The sequence below is a fragment of the Ascaphus truei genome, chromosome 14 (genome assembly GCF_040206685.1).
Source record: "Ascaphus truei isolate aAscTru1 chromosome 14, aAscTru1.hap1, whole genome shotgun sequence".
Taxonomy (NCBI): domain Eukaryota; kingdom Metazoa; phylum Chordata; class Amphibia; order Anura; family Ascaphidae; genus Ascaphus; species Ascaphus truei.
In genome coordinates this window covers 25,852,710-25,880,065 of record NC_134496.1, presented here as the reverse complement: position 1 = coordinate 25,880,065, position 27,356 = coordinate 25,852,710, and the positions used below count along the sequence as shown (strand labels likewise).

At 45.8% G+C, this 27,356-nt stretch overlaps 1 protein-coding gene across 2 annotated transcripts in view; it reads right to left on the bottom strand.

Annotated features, from left to right (window-relative positions):
- CLSTN2 (calsyntenin 2) overlaps nt 1–27,356 on the bottom strand; it is a 590,435-nt gene that overhangs the window by 134,231 nt on the left and 428,848 nt on the right. For both annotated transcript variants that reach the window (XM_075570139.1, XM_075570140.1), the window contains one exon: nt 3,012–3,161. In XM_075570139.1, the coding sequence (XP_075426254.1) occupies nt 3,012–3,161 (150 nt within the window). The remainder of the gene's footprint in view (nt 1–3,011; nt 3,162–27,356) is intronic.

Here is a 27,356-nt window from a genome sequence, read left to right as displayed (position 1 = left end):
TAAATATCGAGGAATAGCCCTAATAGGGGTAAGTACAGTACAATCACGCACTGTCAGAGATGTAGAGCTACAGATGCCTTTACCATTCACTATAAACACATGACTATACGGCTTGTTATTTAGTGATCTACTTATTTATATCTGTGATCCACTTATTTATATCTGCGATCTACTTATTTATACAATGTTGCAACATCGGGAATTATCTGAACTTATGAGTAGCAATTGTTATTATTATTTTTTTATTATGTTCTGAGGTCTTAGTGGTATTTTATTGCGATCATTAATTGCTTGATTGGGTTGAGCTTTGAGCGGTCCTTTCTGTTTTTATACATTATTCCTTAATCAACCAATTACCCCATTGTAATTATCACTAAGGCACCATGATTCCTAGAGAACCTGCCATGTTGGTTGCTGAACTTGGGGGTCTATGGTTAGAACAGTGTTTTTCAACTGAGGTTCCTAAGAACCCTTGGGTTCCTCGGACATCCTTAAAGGGTTCCCTACAATTTTCAGGACATTTGAAAATTATACCTACAGTAATACAGAAGAGTTTACAATGCATCTGATCTCAGACACGCTATTAGAGAGGGTTGGGGCTCCTTACAATGCACCTCATCTCAGAAGCGCTATTAGATAGGGTCGGGGTTCCTTACAATGTCTCTGATCACAGACGATCAGAGAGAGGGTCGGGGTTCCTTACAATGTCTCTGATCACAAACGAACTATCAGAGAGAGGGTTGGGGTTAGAGATGGGCGAATTCTTTTGGCAGCTTTGGATCCGCAGTGGATCGTCCAGTCCATTTGGTCAGCAGATCAATCTAAAAAAGGGCGATTTGGGTTTTGCAGATTTTTTATTATTATTGCCAATACAAGCAGCGGATTCCACGATCCTTTGATGGATTTGTAGAATCCAATCCGCGGATTCAGCAATCGGTTGGCTATATCCATTCACAGTTTTTGATGAATCCACGTGGATTAAAATCGACCAAATCCGTTTGTGGATTTTACACAGCGAAACTGATTTTTTGGGGGAAAATGCGAGTAAATCCGGGAAACGGATTCAGACTGATTCCCCCATCTCTAGTTGGGGCATCTGATCCCAGACACGCTATTAGAGAGGGATGGAATTCCTTACAATACAACTGATCTCAGACGCTCTATTAGAGAGGGATGGGGTTCCTTACAATGTATCTGATCCCAGACGCGCTATTACAGAGAGTTGGGATTCCTTACAATACATCTGATCCCAGATGCAATATTATAGAGGGATGGGGTTCCTTACAATACAACTGATCTCAGACGCTCTATTAGAGAGGGATGGGGTTCCTTACAATACATCTGATCTCAGATGCTCTATTAGAGAGGGATGGGGTTCCTTACAATACATCTGATCTCAGACGCTCTATTAGAGAGGGATGGGGTTCCTTACAATGTATCTGATCTCACAGCACAATATTCTTGAAGGCAAATTTGAAATATATAATCTAATATATTTTAATATAAACTAAGGAAAATATATCAGACACATACTCTAGTGAGTCATTTGGGGAAATGTATTTGTATAGATGATGATCCATTTTCTATTTAAATATGCAATGTAGAATTTTTAAAGACACTGTGCGGGTCAAACATGCAAAGCTATAATACGATTCATCATTATTCTGCCAAGAAAATTGATTCACACACAGCAGGACTGAAAATCTGACTGCTTCAGAGAAAATAATAAAAAGCTCAGCCTACGGAGACAAGATGTGCACTTTTAACAGTTTTTATTATTTTGCCTTTTGACTTTTTTGGTTTAAAATACTAATAATGACACGGGCTGCGTTAACTTTAAACACCAATGGAACACATTGCCTCGAGCCTACGATACAGATGGAGGCTCGCCAATGTTATTGTTCTCATGGCTAAATAGCATACGTGCCCTGCCACCCTAGCGCGCTCCTGCTTCAAAACAACGACGGTTCTCCTGTTGGCGGGTCATCTATGCCCCGCTTTGTCGTGCCATCTGGAGTAAATAACATTGGCTACATCTGTATCTCACTTAGAAGGACACTTCTTTTCAGGTCCCTTCAGAACTGAAAAGATTGGAAATATTACCAAAATATTGTGGGCAGATGATTTCTAAGAATGAATAGTGGGGTATTTAAAACCTCTCCGATGTCCTTTGTCTCCCTGAGCAGCTTGTTGCCAGCTGATGTGCTCTTTGCAGTACAGTAGTACTGGATAACTTGGCTCAGACATTCGGTTATGTCTCTATGCGAGTCACTGATATATGGAAAACTCAGATTGAAACTGATGAGCCAGATAAGTTGATTCTTTTGGCCATAAAATGAAAATTCGCTATGCACATGTTATCCCCTGAAGACTTCATTTTTGCTGTGGGACGTGCTGAATGTGGAAGGCACTTGTAGAGACTGCATTGTCAACCTAGACAGCAAATATATACGGTACTGAGGAAGGATAAGATGCCTTTAGTGACCTCAAGGCCATAGTCCTTTTGCTTAAAGATTTAGTAGGGGTATAACCAGAAATTGCTGCAGCAGGGGAGACATGGGGATGTTGGAAGCAGAGGCTGTATAGGTAAGAAGAGTCAGTGTGGTGTACAGCAAGTATAGTCTATCACAGACCATTTCAGTGCTTTTTAACACGTGGAAGACCACCCCAGTATAGCTTACCAAAATACAGTACACTCTATGAAGTGAAAAAATTACTCTCTGGCCTATGAGGAGCTTTTTTTTGCCCTTCCCAGCACAAGCTGCCTTTTAGGTGAACAGGAAAACTAGCACATCAAAAGAGGTATCTCCTGCTGAGACCTTGAGCCAGAACAATGTAATGTCACATACCGATCTTCAGCACGTATCTGCCGGTAAGAACAGAGAAGCCTGGGAGAAAGGCAAAGGCAGGCTGAAGGGAATGTTAGGGACTGAGAGAACAGTGTAAGAACTCCTGCTGTAAATAACACAATGCTTAACAGACTACGGGAGAAGTACAAATGTGTCTCTTACCTTGCCACCCCGGTTTGCACACTGGCTTCACATCCACTCTAACCGTGACCTCCTCTGCGGCGTGCTTCTGCCCGCAGTCATACGCAGTGACTTTAATCTCATACTGACGCTGCTTATCATAGCTCAACGTCTCTGTGTTCCTTATGTTACCTTGAAGATAAAAAGATCACGCAGACCATAATTAAACAGGAGAATCTGCTTCCACAGAACCACATTTTAGTGTTAACGACAGCTCATACATTTTCTAATACTTTGTCGTAATACTGGTTACTGTGAATGTTATACAGGCATACCCCGCTTTAAGGACACTCACTTTAAGTACACTCGCGAGTAAGTACATATCGCCCAATAGGCAAACGGCAGCTCACGCATGCGCCTGTCATCACGTCCTGAACAGCAATACCGGCTCCCAACCTGCACCGAAGCTGTGCGCAAGCGGGGAGACTATAGTGCCTGTTACACATGCGTTATTTACACCAGTTGTGCACGTATATGATGATTGCTGTACAGTACATGCATCGATAAGTGGTGAAAAGGTAGTGCTTCACTTTAAGTACTTTTTCGCTTTACATACATGCTCCGGTCCCATTGCGTACGTTAATGCGGGGTATGCCTGTATACTCCAAATACTGTACCTTAATATACTGGGACCCCTTCTCTTTTCTCTCTACACACTCTCTCTAGGTGACCTAATCACATCTTTTGGGTTTAAATATCACCTCTATGCTGACGACACACAAATTTACCTTTCAACCCCTGACCTTACACCTGCTATACAGACCAAAGTTTCTGAATAACTCTCTGGAATATCATCCTGGATGGCCATCCGCCGACTGAAACTTAACATGGCAAAAACAGAGCTCCTTATACTTCCTCCCAAACCTGGCCCTACTACCTCCTTCCACATTGCTATTGCAAATACGATCATTCACCCAGTAGCCCAAGCACGCTGCCTAGGGGTCACACTTGATTCCTCTCTCTCTCATTCTCCTCTCATATTCAAAACATTTCTAAAACTTGTCGCTTTTTCCTCCGCAATATCACATAGATACGCCCTTTCCTCTGTTACTCGACTGCTAAAACTCTGACTCAGGCCCTCATTCTCTCACGTCTCGATTACTGCAACCTCCTGCTGTCCGGCCTTCCTACCTCTCACCTGTCTCCCCTACAATCTATCCTAAACGCTGCTGCCAGAATCACTCTACTCTTTCCTAAATCTGTCTCCGCATCTCCCCTCCTGAAATCCCTCTCCTGGCTTCCGATTAAATCACGTATCTCACACTCAATTCTCCTGCTCTCTTTTAAAGCTTTACATTCTTCTGCCCCTCCTTACATCTCAGCCCTAATTTCTCGCTATGCACCATCACGACTCTTGCGTTCTTCTCAAGGATGTCTTCTTACTACCCTCTTTGTATCTAAAGCTCTCTCCCGCCTTAAACCTTTCTCACTTTCTGCCCCACACCTTTGGAATGCCCTTCCCCTCAATACCCGACTAGCCCCCTCGCTATCCACCTTTAAGACCCACCTTAAGACACATCTGCTTAAAGAAGCATATGAGTAGCACTGGATAATCATGGACACATGACACATAAAGCTTGGCCCCCTGCAGACGCACTTACTAGTATTCCCTCCTACTGTCTCTGTACGTTCTCCCTACCTACCAATTAGATTGTAAGCTCCTCGGAGCAGGGACTCCTTCCTTAATGTTACTTTTAGGCCTCGTTCAGGGTGCTGGCTTCGGAGGGAGGGCGTGCTGCCGTGCGTAACAAAGTATTCAATTTGAATACTGGTTGTCAGGGTAGCAACCGCCCTGTCTCCAAAGCCAGGAGTTGAAGCTGACTACAGTTTCAATAAACAAAAATTTAGTTTTTTGGAGCTGCAGCAGCGTCACTGGGACCTAGGCAGCCAATGAAATCATTCTTCAGAATGATTTCATGACTGCAACCTCGATACTTACCCTGCTGTGTGTAACCCCGCCCCCTCCCCAACGCTGAAAAGTCTGCTGGGGGGATAAACACAGATCGCCCAGCAAACTGCCGCACTGCCTCCCTCCCGCCCTCCGAGTCCTGCAGCTGGCACCCTGAACGAGGCCTTACAGTATGTCTGAAGCACTTATTCCCATGATCTGTTATTTATATTATTTGTTATTTATATTACATGTATTACTACTGTGAAGCGCTATGTACATTTATGGCGCTATATAAATAAAGACATACAATACAATACTGTACTGTACTAAAAGTTGGATAATGTTTTTTTGTCAGTTTTTAACATCTGTGTTCTCCTTGTAGAAGCAATAATGCTTTTTTTTTTTTTTTTATTTCCATGAGTATATTTTTAGGAGGGTTTTTAGATTTGGTGCAATTACTCACCATTGTTTAGCCAGCCCCTACTAAAAGGGTGGTTATTGATCGATTTAGTGTACGTTCTGCCTTTCCAGGAAGATGGCTATTTATCAAACTTTCCCTGCTACAAAACACGAAAATCAGCAACAGGTTTATGAGCCGAAAACCTAAATAATAAACGTGGTGCTGTTTTGCATTGGTTTATGCACAAATGTAAAAGTTGAGGACAATGATTTAAAAAAAAGACCCCCCACCTAAGTATTTAGTGTCACCCCTCTGAAGTTGAGGCTCCTGTGAACCATTTAAAGCAGGGGTGGCCAACTCCAGTCCTCAAGGACCACCAACAGGTCAGGTTGTAAGGATATCCCCGCTTCAGCACAGGTGGCTCAACGACTGTGCTGAAGCAGGGATATCCTTAAAACCTGACCTGTTAGTGTCCCTTGAGGACTGGAGTTGGCTACCCCTGATTTAAAGAGATCAAGGAAATTTCAATATTAATATTATTGTGTGATAATACAATAATAAAATAATATATAAAAAAAAAAAAACAATAGTACGTGTAGCATGTCCCATTGATGAGTTTGTATCCACTTCATTAATTAAAATGATCCAATAATACATTATAATCACAAATCATCTAATGTAACAATAACAAGTAATTGTAGTAATAATACTAGATGTTTATAGCACAGCCATTATATGTAACATTGCAAATGGCTGTATTACTCTGTCTAAAGTTATTACAATATTATGTTTAGTACATTGATTTGCAATAACTCCAGGTCCGATAAAGCTGCCATTGGTGTCAAAATAGAACTTTCCACTTCAGAGACCAGATATAGTACTATGTGACTCCTCAAACCCAACTCCAAAAATTGACATTTTAAATTATAAAGTTAAAGAAATCTCAATATGACAGAGTTTTCAATCATGTAACTGGCAATAGGTGCACCGAGAGCAACACGATGAAGATTGATCATTTCATATTGATTGACATTTATGAACTGGAGGATATTAGTGTCTAACATCAATTTATCATACCCAGAGGCTTTCTGTAGATTATGCTACTGTACCTCAAGAGAACTCGGGCTTATTTAACATAGCAAATAGCATTTTGCAATAAGAAAACATAAGACATTTACGGTCTATATCAGGGATGGTCAACTCCAGTCCTACAGAGCCAGCAACAGGTCAAGTATTAGGGATATCCCTGCTTCAGCACAGGTGGCTCAATCAGTGGCTCAGTCATCCTGACTGAGCCACTGATTGAGCCACCTGTGCTGAAACAGGGATATCCTTAAAACCTGACGTGTTGGTGGCCCTAAGGACTGGAGTTGGCCACCCCTGGTCTATACTATGAATATTTAGCAGCATGTGATTCCCGTACTGTTGGTAGTACAGTATGTTGCCCGACAAGGTGTTCCAGATCCATTGATCTCTGAAGACGCTAAAGGTTGATTCACTCGTGGTAAAAAATATATTTTCGTACAAAAGGGCTGCGTCGGTTTACAAAAAAAAACAACAATATAGGAATTTTCTGTTGAGTCCTATATAGTGTGTATACCTTCCACCGTAAAGTTAAACACAGGTCAGTGCCTCCTACAAATTAACTCCCTCATAATGTAAAAGGAGACGACAGAGGGGCATAAGTATTAGGGCAATAAATCTTCACCATACGTATCAAGGAGAAAAATCTCCCATTGATATAATTTGGATTTTCTTGATATAGCAGTCGCCTGGAGGAAAAAATGGAAATACAACTGGTGAGCTTTGTTTTGCCTGGATACATACACACAAGAAAGTGGGTAACCCGCTTTTATATAGTTAAATACATTTATAAACATGAGAATTTTAGTGAAAGAAGAGGACATAAAAAGACTGTAAAGTGTTTCGTTCTGCAAGAGGGAGTATGTTTAACAGACTGGAAATCCATACTTCTGAATGAAGCATTGCAAAATCTTAGGCTTATCACCCACATTTGCCCTTACCAACCCCCTGTGTCCAAGCATTGCTCCCCTCTGTACTTGCCGATGATCCCAATATGACTAGAAGTCTCCCAACAACATATCTCTTCCAATGTACAGCAGCTCTCCGGGGCTGGGATTTCCTTAGCTATTTGTTCATTATTGTTTTATTGCACCTACAGATGTAGCCAAGGTTATTGCACCAGCTGGAGCATTTTGGTGGGATATTCTGCGCTGTAACTGCCATTGAATCCTATGGCAAATCTGCGATATTCTGCATTAGAACACTATATTCTGCATTATAAGCAGATGCAATAACTCTTGATACCTCTGTATTGTGTCATAACTCCCTGTATTCTTGTGCATCCCTGGATTTTTTGGTGGAAAACTATCAACATGGCTGGTGCTGCATAGATAAAAATATACCCATACCTGCATGCTCTAGAGGAGCCAGGGAGAAAATGAATTGCATGAAACGCACAGAGTGTGGAGATGAAACAGAGCTAATACAGTACACACAAGCTCTTTTCCGCTTCCTGATTTATGTTGCTCAGAGGTAAATGACTGTTATTGTAGTGACAGGTTATAAAGAAGACAAACAGTTTAGAGGAGCTCCCCTTGAGCAGTGATCGTCCATATATACAATGTGTCACCTTTGAGATCTTGCTGCTGCATGATACTGATACATGTCACTACCCTATGTTAAGGCGTATGCCGATCCCGTATAATAACTACCCATGGTTATTCTGGACAGTCCATGTGATTCTATGGTCTCATTTAAAAAAAAAATCTTAATATTTAAATCTCAGGACAAAATAAATACAAAAATACTACTGAATAAATCCTCCTGGCCCTTTATCTCCATCTTGATTCTTATTATCCCCATCCCCATCACTCCACCGATCATAGGCTGACAGAGCATCTCCGTTTGAAGCACAAAGTCTTTTAAGTGCGTGAACCCAGTACGAATCTCAGTGTCTGCTTTCTTTGTGACATTGAAAAGGTCACTCAATCTTCCTGTGTCCTGCACCAAAATTAGATTGTGAGCTCTTGGGGATAGCAGCTAGTTGTGGCATCACAGTTCTATGTGCAGCACTGCTTGCATTGTCAGCTCTACATTATTATACATCACACATCACACTCTTTACTCTACTAATGAAAAATGATATGACCGCTACCAGGTTTACTACCTATTTACACTTAATATAATAAAATAACACATTTTATTATATTAATAATATTCTAAGTATTGAAACCATATATTTATTCTTTTATTGTGCTCCGGTACACACAAAGGTGCACACGTTTTCAACCACAAGTCCCCGCCATGTAGAGTGTCTCTAACATAATGCTGGTTAAATTGACCACCAGCAGACATTATTATTACACCTGTTAACATGACAAGTTGGGTTAATGCTACTGCATTATTCCCGCAAGATTTGATTGCAGCGCAATTGAATACAATGGTAACATCTCACTGCACGTGTTACTTTTCATGTAACGAGAGTAATAACGCCTGCTACATCTACTGGGATACAAACTTGGTTTGCCCGCTCCAAGGGCAGTGAAGTAACTACCCCCCACTCCCTTACACTATTATACCGTGCACTGTGAGGGGGGGAGGGGGATTCTCCTTACATTTGAAGGTATGAGCTGGGGGAGAAGGTATGGGTCTGGGGATGAGGTATAGGGCAATGTAGGTCTACCTGACTACAGGTAGCGGCCCTCGGGGACCCACGGATAAGCCTGCTAGAAACCCGCAGATTAGGCTCTACACCAGTCACAGGCAAGGGGGCCCAGGCCCCTTGACACACTGGGACAGAAGTCTCAGCTGTCTCCCCCTGTTGGTGGCCCCATCTTCTACTACAGTACTTAAATTGCGAGCTCTCTGGGCTTGAGATGCCTCACTTGCACAGTTTTAAGGTGTGTAGCATTTATCCTAACACAATCATGCAACCTATTCAATAGCAGTCTTTTCTGCAAAGCCAAAAATGTAGCATCCAAATGGTATAATAATAATTATAGGCTAAAAATCTATACCAGTCAGAAAACTCACTTCAGACGGAGCATTAATGCCCCGCTCTTCCAGGATTATTATTAACATAATAACTTAAGTGAACTCCTTCATTTATAAAACCGAGGTGCAAAATAGCAGTCTGCCATCTGCCAGTGACAGCCCAATTATGGTCATTTGCCGGCTCAGCGGACTTGCTGCCTCCCACGTATGTCTGGCTAAAGAAGCTGCCCTGGAGATGGGGTTCATATTAAATTCGCCAGGACCGCTACTCATTCTGCAGCCTTTGACATCTTCACAGGCAGCGACTCTTCAATTATTAAAAAAGCAAAGTGATGTGCGTTGGGTAACACCTTAAAGGAGCAAGCCAGGCAATATTCTACATGTGTCTTTTTTTAAATAAATCCATTCTGTAGTATTAGATAAGTTATTTTTTTTATTTTTTATTCGACTCAAAACATCCTTTGATTGCTATAGGAGGCTTTAGCCCACCTCCCCAGCAGTGCAAGATCTTTGCAACACTTTCCTGTTTGTGATAATTTTTTGCCAATGTTCCCAGCAGTTTGAGCTGTAAACTGTAACAATAGATCATGTTACCTAAGTAATATAAGAATACATTGTAGTTGCTGAGTTACACTGACTGAAGGATTGATTTGAAACTGAAAGGCAGCCATTTAGGGAACCTTTGGAACCAGGATCTTTGCTGATCGATCACAGGAGAACATACCTACTTAGGTAATTCGTTTTCAAGAAAGGCAATCAAAAGCTGCATATAGTAAAATAAAAAAAATATATATTTTTTATTTTTTAAAGCGCCGCTTGTATTGCCTCTTTAAAGGCAAGAAAAACTGATGACCCAGCTAAATTGTTTCATAGCGTAAATTAAATGTACTAAAAACTGCAAATAATGACCAAAATGTAAATGTGCTTTTCGCGAGATCAGAAAAAATAGTGGGAAACTAAACTGCCACTCAAAGGACATGTACAAAGTATATATTTAATACATATTTCCACTAATACAGTATGTTTGTCTGGAGCTCACGATGTTCCATATCTCAGAGACTCACTTCGTTTCTGGCACATACTACATTCTTCTCAATCTCTCCTAGAAAACCATGGAGAAGACCTCCTTACAGGTGCAGTCCAACTTACTGCAGCAGCAGTTGTTGCTATGTGGGGGGGCTGCTGTTTAACACCTTCTTTATTACTTTTAACATTTGGTTCGTCAGTTTAGATCTATTTTATAGCCGTGTTTCAAAGTGAGGTCTACAACCCTACATATATGTAGCGAGAGAGTTAAACTTGCCTCCCCTGCCCTGAGACTCCTCTGGGCAGCTTTTACAGACTGGCTGGCCCGGGAGGAATAACGCTGCGGACGTTCCACTTTAATCCTCCCGGGCCGCAAAATTCACTGTTTTCGGGGGAGATCTGGGTTTTCGTCCGCAGTACCAGGAACAGCAAGTCTGGTTACACCTGTATTACATAGTTACTACACCTGTTACACCTGTATGAACAGCACGACAAAGGATTTCACAGAAGGAACTGTGCATGCAGTCCGGCATTAATCAGGGGCTAGGAGCGTATACCTAACTTATTACAGAATCAAGGGTGCAGCCATTTTGAAGTTGGCCGGAGTTATAAACCCGCTTTCACCAAAGGCTAGTCAGTTTTAGAAGGCACTAAAAAAATCTTTTTTACATCCTCATCTCTCCCACAACAGAGAAAGACTTCGAGGATATCACAATGAAATGTAATAACAATGGAAGAAATAAATAAAAGGTCAAGTTTGAAAGTCACTTTCTATTCCAGAGAAATCTTCATGAAATTATATTTGGAGGGCTGGATAGAAATAGTTACAAATTGGGAAATACTTACCTGTATATAGCTTTACTTTATATTTCCCAGAATCCCCGGCTCCAGTGGACGCAGTGTATGCAGGGCCGGCGCAAGGGTTCCACATGCACCCTAGGCGAAACTTAAAATGTGCGCCCCAAAAATAAAATAAACAATGGCGTAGCTATCGGGGCTGCAGGGGGTGCGACCGCACCCCAGCGCGATGTGAAATAAAAATAGGGCGCCAAAATACCGGACAAAAAAAACGAAAAATAATAATAATAAAAAAAGCTAAATAAAAAATAAGAGGAAAAAATAATTATTATTATTAATGTGCCCCTAGGACCTTTGCGCCCTATGCGACTGCCTAGGGTCACCTAATGCAGCGGTGCACAATTTTTTTTAGCTGCAGCCCCCTTCCTGGGAGCCACAGAGTTCGCGCCCCCCCTCTCCCAAAGTCTCCATATCAAATGACGTTGCGGGTCATGTGGCGTCACATGACCCCCCTGCGTCATTAGATGTGCATTGCCATGGCGATGTGTGACGTTACATGACCCTACAGCGTCATTTGACGCCGCGTTGCCGAAGTCCTGGCTGGCAGCAGGTAAGTGAGTTACAGAAGCCTCACCCGGCATTTCATTTAAATGCTGTGGGGAAGAGTGCAGGGCCTCTGTAACCGCTGCGTGTCCCCCCATGAAATTCTCCCGCCCCCCTTGGTGGCACCCACCCTCCCTCCCCCCCCCAGTTTGTGCACCGCTGGCCTAATGGACAGGACAGCCCTGCTGAGGGCTGCAGACCTGTCTGAGACGTGACGGTGCTCACCATGACATTTGTATTTGCAGTACACTGTACGGAGGAGGGTTTTTTGTCACCTTTTTACCCACCCACCTTAACTTTTATAATGTGCGGTTAAAATACTATAGAATTTTGAAAAAGGTTCAATTTTGGGGGCGTTGCTGGAATATATGTTTCACGTGGAGAGATGGAGCTTATGGGGAAGGGAAAAAGTTAGAAGTTTGACCGCTCCAACACGTGATGGGTTAAAGAGTATCTTGCTATGAATATAGAATACTGCATCCAAAAGTGTTTGTTTTTGTGCTTCATTTTTCTTCACATTGTATTGAAGCAGGGGTTCCCCAAAGCTGAACAGATTCATTTCATCTCCAGGGACCCCCATACTGTACTTACCTCGGTAGTGGGTACCGGTAGCTGCTCCGGCGCGTATCCGGGGATCACATTGTAGCCGCTTTTCAGAGCTCCCAGGGCCTGCGGACCAATAGGAAGCCGTCACGTGACCTGGTGGGGTTTTCAATTGACTGACGTAATGCAGGAGCTTTAAACTGCAGTGAGATATCGGCATCTCCTTTGATGGTCAGTATCTCTGGAAGCAAGGAGTCTCCAGAGCTGAAATAACGGGGTTCAGCTGCAGAGACAGCCTGCTTCAATTTTGTATTTTTTTTTTTTAACGCGGGAATGGCTCCTTTAATTACTAAGAAAGGGAGATATATCTGCAGTGCATTATGTGAAATAAAAAAAATTGTGTATTTTTCACATTTTTCTGAAAACGTACTTCTATTTTTTAATTCATTAATTTCATTTTAGGTAGTAAATAATTTTCCGCTAAAAATAAATCTAAGCAATTCAGGTGTAGAATAGGTCCCAGAGGTATGGCACAGAGGTAATGCAGCTGCATATGTATGAGGGACATTTGCATATAATTAGATTCTAATAGAAATAACGAGGGTCCAATTTGCATGCATTGTGGCATGCCGTAGACACGCAAGCCTTCCAGCCAAATACTTGTTTGTAAGCATGTAGAACACGGACACCATTATAAATCTGGGCGTAAGGGAATGCAGCCGTTACACAGATTACCAGGAGAGAGACTTTTGCCTGAGGTTGCGAATCAGACAAAATGTGTCCTTTTTCAGTCCTTGTCAGAGTTTGCAAGCGAGTTGCCAAGCAATAAGTCACTGTTCACTGTAATTTAGCTTCAATGCTAATATGCATAATAATAATGATAATAATCATTTTCAAAAAATAGGTTTGAAGCAGGGTGTCTCCGGAGCTGAACTTCTGCTTCCCAAAATCCTGATCTCTGTAGGGGGTGTCGGTATCTCTCTGTTGTTTATAGCTCCTGTCTTAAGGTGGGCCAATAGCACGCCACAAGGGATGACATCACAGCTTCCGATTGGCCCGCTGGACAAGGAAGAAGCTTTACATCCGCCATTTCGATAGCCGGATCTGCAATGGTAACTCCACCCCTGAGCTGAAATTAAGAGTGGAGTGGATGCTATTGCCGTGAAAGATTTCCAGGACATTGCAGTGTTCGAGGCAGGAGGACATCCCCATTCACCTGATCGGGGAGGGGGGGGGGGTGGTGACGGCGGTGGTTATTCACGGAGCAGTGAACCAGCTGACTATTCTAGTGGTCCTTTTCATTTGCAGGAATACGTCTCAGAATCAGATTTGTTGATATTTCTATAGAAGTCCCAAGCTTTACTCCGTCTGGGCAGAAAAATTACAATGAGAATTGGTACTCTACACTCCAAATATGTGTGTCACATATGTGTTTATTGCGCCTGCATTCTGGATTATTTTGTCCATATCTGAAGACCAGCTAAAACAATGTTTCAAATCCTTTTTGTTTTTAATCCATATAATATTTTGCTTGAAGGCTCTTATAAATGTAGAAATACTGTACAGTACAGAGAAGAGGAAATATTGAGAGAATGTAGCACACCAAGAAGTTTCAATGCAAACAAGTATGGTATACTGCAAGACCGTGTGCAAACTGAAAGGCATGGATTCGTTAAACAGTGCACTTAACCTTTTTTAACACAATTTTATCCCCATAATACTACTCTTAGGCATGGGTATGAATCAGTGAGGCAACTCCCATGTCACACACAGAGGCAGATTTTCCATAGGGCTGAGAAAGCTCTAGCTTAGAGCACCAATTTGTGGGGAGGCAATCTGTTTGTGTGAGTGTTATTATGTCTCACCTTTTCCATAGCAGGCACCCTCCTGTAGTCATGGTGATGCAACATCACATGATGCCGTGTTGCCATGACAACACAGCGTCACATGCCATCATAACCAGGGCCGCCAACAGGGCAGGACAGCCTGGACTGCTGTCCCCGTCAGTCAAGGGGTCCTGCCTCTGCTGCCGGAGACACTATACTTTATTGCCTCTAGGGACCTCACCCGGCCTCCTCTGCTGGGCCCTCCTATTCCCCAGAACCCACTGCAGGCTGACACCCATCTGGAAGGAGGGATTCCACAGGCTCCCATTCTGCGGGCCTCCACCGGACCTGCAGGCCCATCTGAGTGCCCCAGGTAAGACCACTATGCTTCCTTACCCAGTACACCCTTTTACCCCAGGCCCAGTACAACCTTTTACCCCAGGCCCAGAACCCCCTTATACCCCCATCCCTAAACCCCAGCACCCCCTACATCTGCCCTCCCAGGCCCAGTACCCATTTATTCCCTGTTCCCAGGCCAATACTCCCTATATGCCCAGTACCCCATTATAACCCCCTTCCCAGGACCCCCTTTTCTCCCCCCCAGGACCTCCTGATATCCACCCCCCTGACCCATTACCTCCTTATAGCTTCCCCCGGTCCATTACCTCCTTACATCCCCTCCCCATGTCCATTACATCCTTATAATTCCCCGCCAGGTCCTTTACCTCTTTATAATACCCCTCCAGATCCATAACCCCCTTGTAATCCACCACCACCGGTCAATAACCCCCTTATAATAACCCCCCCCCCCCCAGTACATTACCTCTTTATAACCCCACCTAGATCCATTATCTCCGTATAATCCTTACAGGTCCATTACCTCCTTATAATCCCCCCCCCCCCAAGGTCCTCTACCTCCTTATAACCTCCCCCCCAGGTTCCTATAACCCCTTACAATCCCCCCCTTCCGGTCTATTACCTCTTTATAATTCCCCGCCCCCCCAGGTCCATTACCTCCTCATAATACACCCCCCTCCAGTCCATTACCTCCTTATATCACCCCCCCCTGCTCCAGTATCTACTTATTACCCCCTCCTGTTGATTACCGCCCTATAATACCCCTCCCCCATCCGGTCCATTACCTCCTTACAACAGTCCCCCCCCCCCACCAGGTCCATTATGTCTTTATAATCCCCCCTGGTCCATTACCTCTTTATAATCCCCCTCCAAGCCGCTGCACACACCCGCCCCCACCTGTGCGGTGGTATCAGGGAGCCACTGATTGAGCCACTTGTGCTGAAGCTGGGATATTTTTAAAACCTGATCTGTTAGGTTGGGTGGGTGGGGGGAGGGGTTGGGGCCTTGAGGACTGGAGTAGAAAATCCTTGAAGTTGGCCTCGGGCACCTTTAGCTGAAGAACACGGAATGTAACATTTGAATAGGATTTTACAGAATATGTGCAGATTAACTGTAAATAGCTCAAGGTCAAGAGGAATGCAATGTCCACACAGAGCATTAAATATGCTTCCTTTAAGTACATATTGCTACCAAGTGTTGTTTTTACCGTTCGTGATTGATTGTGTTTGAAGGTTTAAACGCAGGTTTTTGGTCACTCATTACAATCTATGATGAATGCTGTCAGCCGTGAAATGCATTCAGATATTATTAAGCGTAGCAGCCTATAAAGATGTTTAGAATCTTTTAATGCTTCTAAAAAGCACAATGTTTTAAGCTAATCTGTATTCACTGCTGGAGTGCGTCGTTGCTGTGTTGTTTGCTTTGGTTAGAGGGCTGCCTATCGTTTCTTAGCTACTTGGGAGTTATTTATTAGACTGTGATAGTGCCGATCGGGGTACTATTGCACAGAATTCACGGCAATGGGAGATTCCGTGCAATAGTGCCCCGATCGGCACTATTGCAGTTTCCCAAATACCTCCCTTCCAGTACAAGTCTTTCAAATATAAATATTGGCAGGAATAAGTCTCTGAATCACATTTATTGATGGTTCTTTAGAGCAGGGGTGCGCAAAGTGTGCCGGCCCCAGCGCTAGCTAGTGCCCCCCCTCGCCATGGTCATGTGACACCGCAACGTAATTTGACGCGCGTTACCATGGCGACGCGTCATGTCACATGACGCCGCGATGTCATGGTGACGTGACCAGAAGCCGCCTGAATCCCAGTAAATTGAGGTTGCAGCAGAGGCAATGCCGGTCCCCCGGCATTTAATTTAAATTCAAATACAATTGAAACATTATAAAACAGATCCATACAAAAAGTCACAAATTAAAACAAAGTATGAAAGTATGCAACAAAAATTCCCAGTGGTGGTAAAACATGTCTGAAAATAGGTTCAATCCCTTGAAAAGGGAAACAGGTAGCATTAGAGCCCTAAGGCAGGGGTGCGCAAAGTTTTTGAGCTGTGCCCCCCTGTGTGCCAGCATTCGCGCCTCCCCCTTTCCTGTGACCCAGCGTGAAATATCACGGCGGATAATGTGACGTCATGTCACGTGACCTCGCAGCGTCTGTTGACGAGAGTTACCATGGCGACGCGTATGTCACATGAAACCCCACGGCATCATTTGACGTCGCGTTGCCATGGCGATGTGCCCAGAAGACTACTGAATCACGCTAAGTTTATGTTGCAGAGGACTCGTGCGGTCTCCCAGCATTTAACTTACGTGCCTCGGGGAAGAGCACAGGGCCTCTGCAACCGCCGTGCCCCCCCCCCCCCAAAAAAACCCCGCACCCCTCAGTTTTGCACACCACTGTTCTAAGGCAATACTAATTACATTGTAGATTATTCTACACTTGGCATCATGTTTGGGATTTGGTTCTTTCAAAAAAAAAATTGTGTTTTTGATTTTGTCAAAATGTTTTGTTTTTGGATTCCGAGGAAAATATGAATCTGCTTCAAATCATGTGGTCGTGTAATCCGGAGCTTTTTTTTGCGTCCCATGTAAGTGTTTGTGATTTATAATGACAATATATAATAAAGTGATTTATGTCTGTTTTCATTGTCTGGCAAAGAACAGGACGAGGTAAAAGAAAGGCAAACCATGACAAGTTAGAAAAGAGGAGACTATTTGGAAAGAGCATTTTAAAAGCTCAACTTCTGCAAATCGGCTGCCTTTTTGGGCCCTCCTTTGCTGCTGTGACCATGTTACGCATGGCAATTGGACCCCCCACCCCCTACCACCATTGTGTCACAGATGGAACAGTTAGGACATACATACAGAACAAGCCAACCACATGGACGTTACGTCTGTGGCTGGCAGTTCGATATTCGCGCTGGCTTGTTTGGGTCCACAAAAAAAAAGAAACATTGTAAAATGAAATGATGCCGTTGGCAACTGGCATAGATGAGGATGGCAGTGGTGTGGTAGTGACATGCCATGGGCTGGATGGAACTGGTGGCAGCTTAGTCAGATAGCTCAATAAATAGCAGCAGCTTAGTTTATAAGTCTCAATCTCTCACCCAGTGCTGTTGCAGCAGTCACAAAACACAGTTCTGTTATGTACACCCATCACGTATATACGTCTTTCACTTAGGAAAAAATAAATAACAAGGAGTATGTCCTTGGGCCCTCACCAAGGCCGCAGGCAGATTTCCCGGGGACCATGACTAGAATTTTGACCGGACCCCCACCCCCTTTGTCGGCAGCTCGCACCCCCCTCCTTTTACACATTGCGAGTCCCCTCCTCTATCTCCCCCTCTCACACTATCCCACTCACACCTCCTCTACCCCCCTCTCCAGCCCCTTCCTCTCCCCATGTATTTCTCTTTTCCCGCTCTGTCTCCTACACTTTCCCCCCTCTTCTCTAACTCTCCCAACTCCCTCTTCCACCCACTCCCCTCAGCGATCACTTAATTACCCCACTCGTCCTCAATCCCCCCCACACACACACTAAGATACAACCCCTCCAGCCCACACAAAATACAACCCCACCCAGCCCACACAAAATACAACTCCACCCAGCCCACACAAAATACAACTCCACCCAGCCCACACAAAATACAACCCCACCCAGCCCACACAAAATACAACCCCACCCAGCCCACACAAAATACAACTCCACCCAGCCCACACAAAATACAACCCCACCCAGCCCACACAAAATACAACCCCACCCAGCCCACACAAAATACAACCCCACCCAGCCCACACAAAATACAACCCCACCCAGCCCACACAAAATACAACTCCACCCAGCCCACACAAAATACAACCCCACCCAGCCCACACAAAATACAACTCCACCCAGCCCACACAAAATACAACCCCACCCAGCCCACACAAAATACAACCCCACCCAGCCCACACAAAATACAACCCCACCCAGCCCACACAAAATACAACCCCACCCAGCCCACACAAAATACAACCCCACCCAGCCCACACAAAATACAACTCCACCCAGCCCACACAAAATACAACCCCACCCAGCCCACACAAAATACACCTCCACCCAGCCCACACAAAATACAACCCCACCCAGCCCACACAAAATACAACCCCACCCAGCCCACACAAAATACAACCCCACCCAGCCCACACAAAATACAACTCCACCCAGCCCACACAAAATACAACCCCACCCAGCCCACACAAAATACAACCCCACCCAGCCCACACAAAATACAACCCCACCCAGCCCACACAAAATACAACCCCACCCAGCCCACACAAAATATAACTCCACCCAGCCCACACAAAATACAACCCCACCCATCCCACACAAAATACAACCCCACCCAGCCCACACAAAATACAACCCCACCCAGCCCACACAAAATACAACCCCACCCAGCCCACACAAAATACAACCCCACCCAGCCCACACAAAATACAACCCCTCCAGCCCACACAAAATACAACCCCACCCAGCCCACACAAAATACAACCCCACCCAGCCCACACAAAATACAACCCCACCCAGCCCACACAAAATACAACCCCACCCAGCCCACACAAAATACAACCCCACCCAGCCCACACAAAATACAACCCCACCCAGCCCACACAAAATACAACCCCACCCAGCCCACACAAAATACAACCCCACCCAGCCCACACAAAATACAACCCCACCCAGCCCACACAAAATACAACCCCACCCAGCCCACACAAAATACAACCCCACCCAGCCCACACAAAATACAACTCCACCCAGCCCACACAAAATACAACTCCACCCAGCCCACACAAAATACAACTCCACCCAGCCCACACAAAATACAACTCCACCCAGCCCACACAAAATACAACCCCACCCAGCCCACACAAAATACAACTCCACCCAGCCCACACAAAATACAACTCCACCCAGCCCACACAAAATACAACTCCACCCAGCCCACACAAAATACAACCCCCCCAGCGCGCATAAAATACAACCCCACCCAGCCCACACAAAATACAACCCCACCCAGCCCACACAAAATACAACTCCACCCAGCCCACACAAAATACAACCCCTCCAGCCCACACAAAATACAACCCCACCCAGCCCACACAAAATACAACTCCACCCAGCCCACACAAAATACAACCCCACCCAGCCCACACAAAATACAACTCCACCCAGCCCACACAAAATACAACCCCACCCAGCCCACACAAAATACAACCCCACCCAGCCCACACAAAATACAACCCCACCCAACCCACACAAAATACAACCCCACCCAGCCCACACAAAATACAACTCCACCCAGCCCACACAAAATACAACTCCACCCAGCCCACACAAAATACAACCCCACCCAGCCCACACAAAATACAACTCCACCCATCCCACACAAAATACAACCCCACCCAGCCCACACAAAATACAACCCCACCCAGCCCACACAAAATACAACCCCGCCCAGCCCACACAAAATACAACCCCACCCAGCCCACACAAAATACAACTCCACCCAGCCCACACAAAATACAACTCCACCCAGCCCACACAAAATACAACCCCACCCAGCGCACACAAAATACAACCCCACCCAGCCCACACAAAATACAACCCCACCCAGCCCACACAAAATACAACCCCACCCAGCCCACACAAAATACAACCCCACCCAGCCCACACAAAATACAACCCCACCCAGCCCACACAAAATACAACCCCACCCAGCCCACACAAAATACAACCCCACCCAGCCCACACAAAATACAACCCCACCCAGCCCACACAAAATACAACCCCACCCAGCCCACACAAAATACAACTCCACCCAGCCCACACAAAATACAACCCCACCCAGCCCACACAAAATACAACCCCACCCAGCCCACACAAAATACAACCCCTCCAGCCCACACAAAATACAACTCCACCCAGCCCACACAAAATACAACCCCACCCAGCCCACACAAAATACAACCCCACCCAGCCCACACAAAATACACCCCCACCCAGCCCACACAAAATACACCCCCACCCAGCCCACACAAAATACAACCCCACCCAGCCCACACAAAATACAACTCCACCCAGCCCACACAAAATACAACCCCACCCAGCCCACACAAAATACAACCCCACCCAGCCCACACAAAATACAACCCCACCCAGCCCACACAAAATACAACTCCACCCAGCCCACACAAAATACAACCCCACCCAGCCCACACAAAATACAACTCCGCCCCACACAAAATACAACCCCACCCAGCCCACACAAAATACAACCCCACCCAGCCCACACAAAATACAACCCCACCCAGCCCACACAAAATACAACCCCACCCAGCCCACACAAAATACAACTCCACCCAGCCCACACAAAATACAACCCCACCCAGCCCACACAAAATACAACCCCACCCAGCCCACACAAAATACAACCCCACCCAGCCCACACAAAATACACCCCCACCCAGCCCACACAAAATACAACTCCACCCAGCCCACACAAAATACAACCCCACCCAGCCCACACAAAATACAACTCCACCCAGCCCACACAAAATACAACTCCACCCAGCCCACACAAAAAACAACCCCACCCAGCCCACACAAAATACAACTCCACCCAGCCCACACAAAATACAACTCCACCCAGCCCACACAAAATACAACCCCACCCAGCCCACACAAAATACAACCCCGCCCAGCCCACACAAAATACAACCCCACCCAGCCCACACAAAATACAACTCCACCCAGCCCACACAAAATACAACCCCACCCAGCCCACACAAAATACAACCCCACCCAGCCCACACAAAATACACCCCACCCAGCCCACACAAAATACAACCCCACCCAGCCCACACAAAATACAACTCCACCCCACACAAAATACAACTCCACCCAGCCCACACAAAATACAACCCCACCCAGCCCACACAAAATACAACTCCACCCAGCCCACACAAAATACAACTCCACCCAGCCCACACAAAATACAACCCCACCCAGCCCACACAAAATACAACCCCACCCAGCCCACACAAAATACAACCCCACCCAGCCCACACAAAATACAACTCCACCCAGCCCACACAAAATACAACCCCACCCAGCCCACACAAAATACAAACCCACCCAGCCCACACAAAATACAACCCCACCCAGCCCACACAAAATGCACCCCCCAGCGCGCACAAAATTCAACTCCCCCTCAGCCCACACAAAATACAACTCCACCCCACACAAAATACAACTCCACCCAGCCCACACAAAATACAACCCCACCCAGCCCACACAAAATACAACTCCACCCAGCCCACACAAAATACAACTCCACCCAGCCCACACAAAATACAACCCCACCCAGCCCACACAAAATACAACCCCACCCAGCCCACACAAAATACAACCCCACCCAGCCCACACAAAATACAACTCCACCCAGCCCACACAAAATACAACCCCACCCAGCCCACACAAAATACAAACCCACCCAGCCCACACAAAATACAACCCCACCCAGCCCACACAAAATGCACCCCCCAGCGCGCACAAAATTCAACTCCCCCTCAGCCCACACAAAATACAACCCCCCCAGTCCAGATAAAATACAACGCCCCCCAGGGCACAGAAAATACAAACCCCACCAGCCCACAGAAAATAGAACTCTCCGGGTCTCCCCAGGTGCTGCCGGGCCTCTCCCAGGTTGGGTTTCCCTCTCTGCCTGGTCGGGCCGCTGTCCTGCCGGTATGCACCGGAAGCTGGGACTGCCAGCACACAGTGTGTGAGAGGGACTTGGCCTGGCAGAGAGGGGCAAGGCCTGGCAGACAGGAGCCCTGCATGGCAGTGAGGGGCCCAGCAGCAGCTGGGGAGAGCCAGTCGGGAACCAGAGGCCTGGAAGCCGTCGCAGACGTTGTGTCTGGACGGGCACAACTTCCATTGCCGGCTGCCCGGGCACCCTGCAGCTGCTGGCCCCAGGACCCCTTGACCCGGCTCTCCCCCCCTGTTGGCAGCCTTGGCCCTCACCCCCATCCATGTCTCAGAGATTAACCTTTTACAGTAGAGCATACATACAGAATAAGCCACATTCTGTCCCCACATGGATGTTACGTCTGAGTGCTGGCTTGTTTTGGACTCCACACCAATGACCACAACCACCACCAGATCACCTTCGAAACCCTCCGCGTTTGCAAATAATATACAGCTATACATATTATTTTCGCCATCTGTTGTGTTGGGAGTGATCATTATTATATTGATGTCAATCAGCAACAAGAGTTATGGATTATGGTACATCTTGCTGATACCTTACTTAGCAACATGGAGCTCTTTGCAGGAGTTTACACCTGTATGGCTTATACAGAGGGTTGTCACGGTTGCCAAAATATAGTGCTCAAATCTGAATATGATGGAAACCAATTGGGTCTTCATTAAGCACAGGAATTAGGAGATTGTCAAGGTCAATGTATCTTGGACCGCCATTTTTTACATTGCTCGTCACCGCCTCCAGAAGTTTAATGAGTGGAATAACCCGACTTTGGCTAGCACTGTCTGAACTTAATTCCTGTGTTGCCATTCAAATGGTTTAAGTAGTTAACACAAAACTAAGTATTTTCAAGTGTGCTAGGGCAGGGGTGCGCAAACTGGGAGATTTTCCTGGGGGGCGTGGTGGTTACAGAGGCCCCGCCCTTCCCCGAAGGCATTTAAATGATATGCCGGGGATCGCGCGAGGCCTCTGTAATTTTACTTCCCAGCAACGCGTGATCATGGCAACCCTGGTTAACCGGAGCCGAGCAGGGGCGAGGGGGGTGGAGCGAGCTGGGGCTGAGAGCAGGCGGGGGGGGGGGGGGAGGGGGGGTTGCGCAGGGTGAAGAGTTTGCACACCCCTGTCCTGGGGTACGATAAGGCTAAGGCCCCGCTCCCTCCGTCAGCGCTCCCGCACTGCAGACAGGCGGGGCGCTGACATACACAGACCGCGATATGCGGTCTGTAGGGAGCGGGAGCGGGAGGTGGGCGGGAGTGGGAGGCTTGACAGGGAGGGGGGGCATGGCTTGAACGGAGGGACCTGCTACTCTTCCCCCCCCTCCCTCCACGGCTCGGGCAATCAAGTTGCTAATGTGTGAAAAACAAAGAATGTGTTAAGTCTCCAAGCCATAGTACACCTAGAATGTTTGCTGCATTGTGGGAAATGAAGCCTTTGGGAGAGTCTAAGAGGGGTCAGTAATTTTTCAATGAGGGGTCAGTAATTTTTCAATGAGGGGTCAGTAATTTTTCAATGACATTTCTAATAGAATATGGGAGCACTCACAATTTGAATGATGGAAAGCTGCCACGGGTGCACAACCTTCCACAATGTTGAGGAAGATCGATGAAGAACAAGATGAACGGCATTCCAGTGGTTTTGTGTAAATAATAAAAAACAATGTTGCAATAGATCCACATTTCAGTCCCTTTTTGGGCCAACAGCATCGATCTATTGCAAATACATTATTGATTATTTATCAAAATATTATTTTAAAGTATCTCTCAATACCAATGCCACAAGTTCATGCTGAACTCTCCTTTGATGACGAGGGTTGATCTTCTGAGAGTGAATAACTGGTGTTACATGGAGGAAGTGCCATGGTGGTCTGTGTTCCTACACTTGCTTACCTTTGCCTGGCATATACTGTGTGCTATAATGTAACACAATTAACACAAGCGCAAACGACTTCAAGTCATTATTCAGCTGTGTGAGAAATTGGAGGATGAGACCAGGTAGCAGAAGTCTTAGATGTAAGCTGCCTCACCATGTCAGAAATGTCATGGCTAAGGCTAAGGCCCCGCTCCCTCAGTCAGCGCGCCCGCACTGCAGACAGGTGGGGCGCTGACAGACACAGACCGCGAGAGGGTCTGTAGGGAGCCGGAGGGGGGCGGGAGTGGGAGGGAGAGGGCGGGAGTGGGAGGGAGGGGGGAGGGATCTGATCGTGGTGCCGTCCACCCCCCCCACACACACATATACATACACACACACACACATATACACATACATACACACACATACACACATATACACATACATACACACACATACATATACACACACACTTTAACCTGCAGCTCCTTCCCTGCTCCCCGCCCAAGGCGCCTCCCATCTAGCTCCTTCCCTCCCCTCCTCCCCATTGGCTGACTCGCGTACCATGTGACGCGTCACCGCACGGGAACACAATTCTCTGGTATCCCCTGCTGGCTGACGCGTCACAGTACGTAGTCAGTTGGCAGTGAGGAGGGACTGGGTCCGGATCGTGAGGCTAAACAGCAATAGTGAGTTGCGCTCACGCGGCCACCCGCGCCACCGGGCCCCAGCCCTAACCTTTTCGAACAATCCTCAGGTTTATTACATGATGGCACAGGAACAACTTCTGCAGACGACAACGTGCTAAGAAACCTGCACGAAATATCTCCTCCACATTATACCCACTGACGAAGCATGGAGTGCGAAATGCGTTTGGATGTGTTTGGCTCCCACAGCGATCCATAGTCAAGCGGGGATTCTGATTCCTTACATCACAACAGCTGCCTGCAGAGGAGAGTCTGCAGGCCAACTGGAGAGGGGGACTGCAGTGTCTCATAGATATGCTTTTTACCTGTGTATTCTTGTGAGCGCGCTTTTGTCTTTTTTTGTGATCATTAAAACTTTGTAGTACAGTCTGCACAATTGGTTCATCATTTTTGAGCTTCCCTCACAGATACATCTATAATGCCTCTCATTCAGTTCAGCCTCAGAATGCCTATCCAGACGTCAGAATAAATTATGCTCGGATCCCTAGAGTTCAGGGTAGCAGGTCTGGATTTGAAGAATCCAAACATGCTCATCTCTAGATGTAATATACAGTCACTAAAGGCATTACAGTGCTTACACAGAAGATTACAAAAGAACGTACAGATCTATTACAACGCTCTTCAGGGCTTCGGGAACCTGGAGACTGTGTCTCATACAACATCACTGCACGGGGGCCATGCTTCTGGATCGGACACCTCAAAGTGATAATACTATGGCGCCCGGGGCAACCGTGGTCGCTCGCAACAGCTTGACCTGGTGCCGGAAAACGTAACGCGTGCTACGTCTGTATAATCAGTAAAATCAGACCGTTTATAAAATAAAAAGGAAGACAACAGAAAACCTATACATCACCACAAAACGTCCTGAAGTAGATCTCCCAAGGAGGTCATGAGGAAGAAAATGTAATCCCCCCACCCCCTCCCCACACACATACGCACAGACACGCACAGACACGCACAGACACAGTATGTTCCTGCAGATGAGTCTAAAATGTGGGTATCAGACCTTTCTCAAGTACACAAAACACTTACATTTGTGAGAGAATAAATCCAGAGAATCTATCTTCACCTGTAATGATAAGCAAAGAAGGGTGGGGAGCCGTGTTGGTCCTTTCTTCCATGTAGTAACAAAGGAGGGAGAGGGGGTAGGGGGTACGATACCTTTTATTGGACCAACAAGTAGTTATTATGTTACAAGCTTTCCAACCTCTCAGGGTCCTTCATCGGGGAACCCTGAGAGGTTTGTAAAATTTTAACCTATCAACTACTTGTTGGTCCAATAAAAGGTATCATAGCCCATAAGACAAAAAGCAAACTAATATCAGTGGTATGCTTAACAGGTTAAATGTAGGAGGTCAGTCCCTTTTTATCTTTTTCTTCCCAAAATCAGGTAAGTATAAGGACTTCTAAATAATCTTACTCCTCAATCTTCTCACGGGAAGTAAATGGTTTGGAAGGTTTTTTATCATCTTGATTTAATCATTTTGATGGTATGAATGTTCGAGGATCCCAATATATACAGGCAATTTGGCAGTCACTATTGTTTTCTTTTTTTTCTTTGTAAACTATTGTGAAACCATTTTAGATAAAGAGAAAAGAGAAGAACAGTATCAGATAAGCTTGAAAGACACCAAAGCTATATATGCTAATAGGATATGCAAAGTATATTTAAATTAATCCTATTAGCATATATCATCCTTGGATACTTTAACATATTGACAAACCCAATGCAACCTCAGCTGCCCATCTTATTTCTTTAACCTCCTCCTATGGTTTGTTCAAATCGACCACCTCTCGTACTCACTGCAACCGTCACCTGGTTTTCTCCCTCCTCTGCTCTGTCTATAGCTCCTCTAACACACCCTTCCCTCTCTCTGACCATCACCTCCTAACCTTTAGCTTTGCTCTACCCTCTGCAACCTCCACAACACCTACTTCCACAAGCACATACAGAAACCTCCATGCTCTAGACCCTCTCCAATTTTCTGCATCTTTACAACCTCTTCTCCCTATCATCTCTACCCTTTCCTGCCCAGACATAGCAACCTCTCTGTATGTCATTACAATCTCATCAGCCTTAGACAAAATGTCTCCTGCCACCCACGTCACCCTCGACAATCTAAGCCACAACTGTGGCACACACACTTTACCCCCTACTTCCAAAAGTGCTCACACACTGCTGAACGTTACTTGAGGAAGTTGTGCTCTAGAGCAAATGTCCTCCAATATAAATTCATACTCATACTATAACACCTCCCTTTCCGTTGCCAAGCAAACTTACTTTTCTTCACTCATACAAACTCTGCCCTCTAACCCTCAATGATTATTCGCCACTTTTAACTCACTTCTCCACCCACCTACATCCTTTCTACCCTCACACCCCGAGACCTCACCACCCACTTCACAAAGATGAAGTCAATCCTAAATGACATCTCTACATGTCAAGTTCCACACGCAACATCTACATCTCTCACATCCAGCATATTGCCA